Source organism: Pinus tabuliformis, chromosome 1_1 (genome assembly GCF_031772625.1).
Source record: "Pinus tabuliformis cultivar Carrire ecotype Pingquan chromosome 1_1, CPIR1, whole genome shotgun sequence".
In the NCBI taxonomy this organism is placed as follows: Eukaryota; Viridiplantae; Streptophyta; class Pinopsida; order Pinales; family Pinaceae; genus Pinus; species Pinus tabuliformis.
The window spans coordinates 839290263-839298856 of NC_142297.1; the positions used below are offsets into that span (position 1 = coordinate 839290263).

At 35.3% G+C, this 8594-nt stretch overlaps 1 protein-coding gene across 1 annotated transcript; it reads right to left on the reverse strand.

Annotated features, from left to right (window-relative positions):
• Positions 1-291: 291 nt before the first annotated feature.
• LOC149216770 (uncharacterized) lies at positions 292-4139 on the reverse strand. The gene is made up of 5 exons (XM_089390063.1): positions 4118-4139; positions 3691-3739; positions 3389-3587; positions 1149-1396; positions 292-783 (listed from the first exon to the last, which is right to left on the reverse strand). The coding sequence occupies exons 1-5, from the start codon at positions 4137-4139 to the stop codon at positions 765-767; spliced, it is 537 nt and encodes a 178-aa protein (XP_089246189.1). The 3' UTR covers positions 292-764.
• Positions 4140-8594: the final 4455 nt, after the last annotated feature.

Here is an 8594-nt window from a genome sequence, read left to right on the forward strand (position 1 = left end):
CTACTCTTTTTTGCTTACAATACATTACATTAAAACTAGTATAGGGAGAAACCTTTTCGGATATTTTAAATCGCGTTTTCCCTCCATTTGTTTTATGTTCAAGTACAAAGATCTCTGGATCAATTGTACCTTGCGTTTAATTTTGTTAGAGACAAACACAATGGATCTTACCTTTACAGATATACACATTTAATTTCTGAACATTAACCATTGCATCTATGAGAATTGATTGATTTCTGGGACTAACTGTTACTTTGGAATATAACACTAATAGTTCACTCAAAGTAATAGTAAAGATTTGGAAAGTTTACTAATGTCTCTAGATTCCTAATATAGTATTAGAGACTAGATTCTCGTTTTCACTCTATATACATTAAGTTGTTGTTTTCACTCAACACACATCTTTGTTACGTACAGTAAGGAGCAGCCTCAGCTTCTTTGCATTCTTCATATTGAGTTGTTGTTTTCACTCAACACACATTTTTTTGTCAAGTAAAGTAAGAAGCAGCTTCAGCTTCTTTGCATTCTTCATATTGGCAAAACTAAAAGATATCGAAACCCATGTAGCCACAAAACATGATCAATGTAAATAAAAGCCTCCACTTTCTTTAACAGTTGACCTATTGCTTCATGTCCATCTTCATGTGTTCTAATATCTGGTGTCTCTTCCAGTCCGTTCAAATATTTCAAGATCTCTTTCTGTAACTCTAATGCATCCCTCGATCTTGAATTTACTTTATCAAACAGTGGGACTTTCGAATATCTCAATTCCGTAAAGAGTGCCTGCAACCAATCACAGTTGATTAAAACATTCATCTTTATATATGGCAAATCCTCAGACATATGACAGAATTGTCATTATGATATTGTTAGGATTACGGATTAAGTGGTGAGGGGCAACAAGTGTTTCTAGTTTAAACCTTAAACACAAGTAAAAGAAAAAACAGATTACATATTTGTTTGAATTGTTTAGAAATAAGAAAAACAATAATAAAACTTTTCAGCTTTGTTATGGCCATGTTTATAATGCTGCCCCTTGTAATTTTAAACAATCCATTTAATCTATTTTTATCTAAATTATATATATTAATAAATTATATTTCTATTTACAAATAAGAATCCAATCAGTATTACTATTATGTACTCACCTGTTAAATTTAGAAGAGTCAATTTGAAAGAAAAACATTAGAGAAGCTTCCACCATTAACTGTATGGCTTCTCTAATTTTATTTTCCATCATTTTCCTTAATCCAGATCGTGCAATAAAATACAGAAGATATTCGACTAATCCATTCACTTCCTCCAAAAGATCAAACCACTCATTTCCATGGGCTACCTGCAAAATGTTTGGAACCACAAGAAGCCCTGCAGTAACCCAGTGTGCATGCCCTATTTCCTGCAGGAGACTCCAAACTGAATTAGAACACTGATCTGGAAAGGTATCTTTCTGCCAAACACTATAAAAAGAAAATTATATTTTATATGAAAAATTCACAATGCTGTCAGAATATTTAAAATTTAATTCACGTTTAATTTGGTTAAGAAATTTTGGTGCAGAAACAAAGTTTGTTTCTTCCCTTCTGCAGGAACTCTTTTAATTTGAATAACCATGATGAGCTTCTAAGCCAATATTGTTCAGCCGACAGTTTGTTGTGAATCGTGATGACTTTTTTCCATGAAAAATGAAAATATAATTCAATTTCGAGTGATAACACAAATTAACAATATATCAGTGATCTGGAATGGTGTATTTCTGGGCAACGCCGTAAAAAGGATAATAACTTATAATTCATATTAACAACTTCACAATAGTATCAGAAAAAATTAAAAGTTAATTGGGGCAACAGAGGAAATACATTCAATTTTGTTCGGTAACAAAAATTAACAATACGCCCATGCTTTTTCACATAATATAATTCTGATCAAAGATTTTATCCAGGCCAGATTGAAATCAAAATGATGACCAGGAAAAAGGAAGATCCAGCATAGTCTCTTAGTAAAAAACCAAGACACCAACAGGAATTAAATAACCCTGATGAGCTTTTAAGCCAATATTGTTCAGTCGACAGTTTGTTGTGATGACTTTTTCTAAGAAAAAACGAATATATGATTTAATTTCGTCTGATAACACAGATTAACAAGGATCTGGGAAGATATATCTTTGGGAGTGGGCAACGCTATTAAAAGGGAAAGAACTTATATTTCATATTAACAGTTTCACAATGCTGTAAGAAAAATTTAAAAGTTAACTGGGGCAACAGAGTTTATTCCCTCCATAAACTGGAAATACATTCAATTTCGTCCGATTACAAAAATTAACAATACGTCAAAGGTTTTATCCAAGCTGGATTGAAATCAAAATGATGATCAGGAAAAAAGAAGTTCCAGCGTAGTCTCTTAGTAAAAAACCAAGACACCAAGAGGGGGAAGGTATCTTATATCGGTTGTGCATAAAAGCTAAGAAAACTTTACTGTGAATAATTTTTATACAGAAGGCTGTATAGATCTAGGTCATTTCAAGATTTTTGAAGGCTTTGGGTGACCTAAAAGGCCTCGAAATCCTTGAAAATCTCTTGAGATGTGGAAGAACCATGCCTTTTAAACTTTGACACATAAGCTAACACCAGGGATCTCAACTTCTGCATAGACAGTTTTGGGTAGTTTTTATTCCACACAGAGGTGCCATATTATATAGGTCATCCAAAACATTTCAGAAAGTCTCATTGTCACCGGGATCTGGTGAAGTAAAAAAATCACAGAAGGTATAGATCTAGGCCGCTTCAGGACTTTTCAAGGCTATAGAGGGTTTTAGAGGCCTTGAAAACCCTTGGGGAGTAACGTAACTGTCTTTGGAACTGTGACATGTGAAAATATACCAGGTATCTAAATTGCTACTCTAAAATTTGGTATGAACATGGAAATTTGATCGGAAAATGGGTAAATGGCCAGCTACGGATAATCTTTATTGTACACAGAAGTGGCATATTACATGGATTAGCCAAAACAGTACAGAAAATTTCATTGTAACCAGAATCCGGTGGAGGAAAATTTCTTAATAAAACATAATTATGAACCGTTTTTGAAATTTTCAAGGTTTTGGGTCACTTCAAAAGCCTTGGAAACCCCTACGCCTGGCTCAAAAACCTTACAAACCCCTAGGTGTGGAAAAGCGATGTCCTTTAAACTCTGAAATGTAAATGTATACCAGATATGGATAACAGATTAAAAACAATAAATATCTATCACTATTATAGTTGAATATTGAAAAAAAAAAAATTGGGAAAACAAGCTAATCAATCCTTCATCTGTAAATCATTTTTTTATTTGCAAAAAATATACATATATATATTGAAAGAAAATAAATATGAAAGATTGGGATCAGCTTTACCTTCTTGATGAATTTCAAAAGATGAAATATATGGTAGATTAGGCTATCCAGATCCAGATCCACAGTCCTTGTAGGAGCTATTTGTATGTTATCATGGGACACCGTTGGAAGGCTGTTGGAAGAGATGTCTTCTACAGAAAAAGAAGCAGTAGAAGGTGATGCAGGCGGAGAATTGATGGAAGGGTTATAAGAGCTTCTTCTGTAGCAACCATGGGAGAAGCGGCGTGATGAGCATTAAAAAGGTTGGAATGTGTATTGGGAATTTGCAAATATGAATAGGAAGTGACAGAGGACTCCCATACCTAAATCGGTCTGCAACGCCGTTGTCTGGACTCCCATACCTAAATCGGTCTGCAACGCCGTTGAAAAAATAAAAAATAGAGTTGAATTTTTTGGAAATTTCAGTTATAGAGGTTAATTTTTGATACTATAGTGTTATAGTGTTGTTAAAGTTTCTGATCCGCTAAATCCATTTCCACTGTAAAAACACAATTCAAGCACTCCTTTACAATTCAAGCACTCCTCTTACTCGGGCTCTGCAGTGTGGGCCGGATCCAGTTCTCATCAACATTGCTTTATCCTACTGTGCGACACTCCTCTTACTCGGGCTCTGCAGTGTGGGCCGGATCCAGTTCTCATCAACATTGTTTTATCCTACTGTGCGACTGACAGATTCTAGATGTTTGCATCGAATAGTTGACTTCAGGGACAGGAGAGGCTTATACTCACCACAGCTGTATGCCATTAACATCGTTGCCACTAAAAGATTCCCCACAAAGTGACAGTAATAGTACCGTGAATGCGCCCTTAGAATTGCTCGCCCTTAAATTTGTTTATGTGGAATATGGTTGATATTAATAGCTTGGAGATTTTTGTTGCGTGATATTTGAGATTGAGAGATTGGAAATTTTATAGTCTTTATTTTTAAGTTTAAGTTTCTATTCTATGATACGACTCATCTCCAAGATTGAATCTACAAAAAGAAAAAGGATGGAGGTTATAAATATGAGATGTAATGCAGTTAGGGTTGGGAATCTTTTAGTTAAAAGATTTTATTTTTAATATTTAATTTTTAATTATTATTTGGAATCTTAATTTTAATTTATTGTATGTCATTAGAAGTATATGTTTTGTTTTCACACTTAATTAATAAGTCTTATTTTAATTTACTTATAGTTCTTTTTAGATTTATGAGTATATATAAGATAAGATAATTATATTTATTTCCAACTAATGGCCACAAAGTAGGTCAAAGGGATTGTTGAGTACACTGATGTATATACAAAGCGGGAGAACCAAACGGTCTCCTATAAAAGATACAATGCATGAAGTAAATCAACATTTGGCCCTAGCGGAGAAGATCCAGGAGCTAATAGGTCTGAAGATCATACCCATCTCTCCTAACATCAGAGGCTGAATGAATAACACTGAAGAAACTCAACAAAGTCTGTCGGCCCGATGAAGAGTCGATGGCAAATGCAGAGTGTCTACTAAATCATATCCCGTGGGGGTTCACACGCTGTCGAATGCTGGAGGATCTAATATGTCTCCCAGGAACGGATCTGAGACGAAACTGTTGCTGAGATCTAGTGTGGCAAGGTGAGGTTCCATGGATCCTCATTGATCTAGAGTCTAGATACATGTTGGTATCAATTGATCTCTTGGTGCCCCAGTCTGAAGGTAGTACCCTGAAAAATGTCGTGATCCTATGTGTGGGGTCTGGTTTGATGGGAGGTTGAATAATATGCGCTCAGAACCTAAGAGCCTTTTGCATATATAGGGTCAAACATCTCTGATCCAGGTACTTGAAAAAGTCGGTGAGGGTCCAAAAATCTCTGAACAAGCAATGAAACCTTCCTCTGATCTCGTAGTAAGCAGGGCATCCAAGGATGAAGTGCACTTCGGTCTCCACTTCCTGTAAATGACATACCTGGCAGAGTCTGCATATTCTATCCACCTGGTGGTGTGTCTCTACCCGAAGTCTATGAGAACCCACTCTGAACTGGCCTAGAGGAATGTGAAGAGCATGCATCCAGTGGTGAAACGTATACTAGGGTCGAACAATGAGCCTGTCTCTCAACTCCAAGAAGTGCTCAACGTAGAAGAACATCTTTGGGCGCAACCCTCCTGGAGGATTGACCCAGGTGACCTGGACGAATTGCTTGTAGATGTCCTCCCTGATGATCTTGTTTAGCTCTTGTCTAGTAGGTAAAAGGTGACCAGGAGCATCTAAGGAATATCAAAAAGGAGGGAGACAATCCAACTTAATTCCCACTGACACTAAGAGGTTTGAAACTCCTATAAACCAACATCTAGCTTGGCCTAAGGGAGTAGAACGGACAATAGTCTCAGAAGAGAAATATGCCAAGCAAGGATAATTATAGAATTAATTTTTCTTTCCTATAATAATTATTTGAATTTAGATTTCTATAAACTAATGTATTAGATTATGTTATTATATTTTAATATGGATTTTATTGATACCAATATTTTAATGTAAATCTTATTAATACCATATTTTGATATAAATCTTATTAAACCATATTTTAAGTATATGACATTTTAGTTGTAATAAAAATATGTTTTAATAAACTAATGTATTAATGTATTAGTTTCTGTTAATAAATTTTATTCTTACCTAATTTACGAGATCATGTTATTAGAAGATATAAGTAATATTAATTAGGAATATGATATTAGTAATTATTGTTATTAATATTACTAGGAGACAAAGGGTTAAAGCCAAAAAAGGGAGGGGGAAAATGAATGGAATCTCAGCCAAAGGGGTGAGTAAGGGGACAGGTTAATAAATTTGTACTTGGGAGAAGTATGAGAGGGTGATAGCAAAATTGAGAAGAAGAGTGGAAATGTGACAAAACATTCATGAGAGGGATTGGGTAAAGGGGAAGCGGGAGGAGAAGAGGGGTTGATAAAGAGTGGTAAGGATGATGAGAAAGGGGACAACATCTTTATTCCTTGGTATTGCAGGAGAAAAGGGAAATCCAATTTCTGCTAATTTCTAAGCCTCCATCCCTATTGAGGTTGTGAGGGTGTTTGATGATTTTGAGGGCTTCTTGAACTTTACGTTTAAAATGATGTCTTTCATTGGCAATGACCCTAGTGTCTTCAAGGAAGATGTGGTGGTTGGTCTTACCTGCATGCTCTGCTAAAGCTGAAGATCGAGTTCTTTCATTTCGGATATCAGCACCATGCTCTTTAAGCCTGATCTTGAAAGACCTACTTGTTTCCCCAATATAGTATTCTCCACAAGAACAATTGATCATATAAACACCTTTTTGCTGGAGGTGATCCGGGTTATCCTTAACTGATTTCATCCTTTGTTTAATAGTCATCATGGGCTTGAATGAAGTTCTGATATCTTTCTTTCTTAGAACTTTGGCCAGCTTGTTAGTGACTCCATGTATATATGGAAGGTATGTATTAGTAGGATTTTCAAATTTATCCTTTCCGTTTTCGGATTTGGCTTTTATGGATGACTTTGGTGATGTCTTTATTTTTATACCCTAGGTTTGTAAATACTTTTCTTAAGTATGCAATCTCCTCTTTGGTGTGAATCTCATCCGATATTCTGCAGGCTCTAGTAAAAAGGGTTTGAAGAACACCCATCTTTTGAGTTGGGTGGTGGTGCGAATTTGCATGAAGGTAATTGTCTGTATGTACCTTCTTTCTGAACACCTTATGCCCTAGAGATCCATCTTTGTTTCTTATGAGCAGGATTAAATATTAAATATCCTTTGATTGGTTGGCTCCCCAACCCTAACTGCATGACATCTCTTATTTATAACCTCCATCTTTTCTCTTCTTTGTAGATTCAGTCCCGAAGATGAGTCTTGTTCTAGACTCGAAACGTAGAAGTAAAAATGAAGATTGTGGAATTTCTGATCTCTCAATCCAAAATGGTTGATATTATTATTTTGGTGAGACTTTAATTATTATTAGACACATTAACTTGATGTATGACTATGCCAGAAGTTTGGAGCACAAGTATGCATTTTCAAAATGTATTGGTGGAGTTCAAACGCGAGTTGTGGTTGGTTATAGTGATGACTAATAAGCATTTTGTCAAATAAATGTCAATATGCCACAAGTCTGCTTAGAGTCACAGTAGGAGGTAATCATTTTCAGGAGATAGTGTTGTATTTCAAACATGAAACACATGGCTTGATATCTCAATGATCATTTGTTGAAATAAATGGAGTAACAACCATTATCGATGGCCAGGGTAGAGATATAATTTTAAAAATTTCTCATTTATAAACATGACAAAGGAAGGAGTGCATGGAAGGAGTCGCCATTGGATATCAAAAAGTGAGTTGCCACCTTTCTCCTTGGACTCCAATTTTTTCGGTTTTTTCCAATAGGCAGACAGGTATTAAGCTCAGTTTCTTATCATGTCACTTTTTCCCCTCTTCATTTTATGACAATGGGGACGATGTCACCATCATGTGCAAAAAAATGGACAAGAGGCACCAAATTATGTTGAAAAAAGCTATGTAGGTCAAGTGAAAATTGCTTTTTTGATTAAAAGAGGGAAGTGGGTTTGGGTCAATGCCAAACAATTTTGATGTATTGCAAAATATAGGATTTCACATTTAAAAAAAAATTGGTCCTTCATAATAAACAATGTTCAAACAAGTCCACTTTACAAAGGCATGACAAAAATAAAGTGAAAGGAATCAATGGTTATGCATTATACAACCCCACATCCACACCTCTAACCTGGTCATCTAACCTTTATATGCAAGAGTTGGTAAATGCAAAGAGAAGGATGGAGTAGTTGGAAGTTAAAGAGCAGGAAGAGATCTTAAAATTCATGTAATAATAGATACATGCTAGGCTTTGATAGAAAGTAATAAGTTTTTAAAAGAGCGTGTAGCATTGTTGCAAGAAGCTCTTTTGGTATTGAAGGATAAATGGCAAGACATGAAGGTTTCCTAGCAAAACATGAAGGAATATGCAATGGGAACTAAATATGTATTGATACATAAGACATCCCAAGACAAAGGGAAAGCGGCTGATGAAACAAACAACCAGGAAGTGAAAGGAAGAGATGAAAAGGAAGTGGGTTTTGCAAAATAATCTCAAAACTTGGGCACATGTTACTAAAAACCCTACTAATATAAAAGAAGTAACAAACAACCAAATGGATAGCATGTAAGATAGAGAAATTAAAGAAAGGAAAATT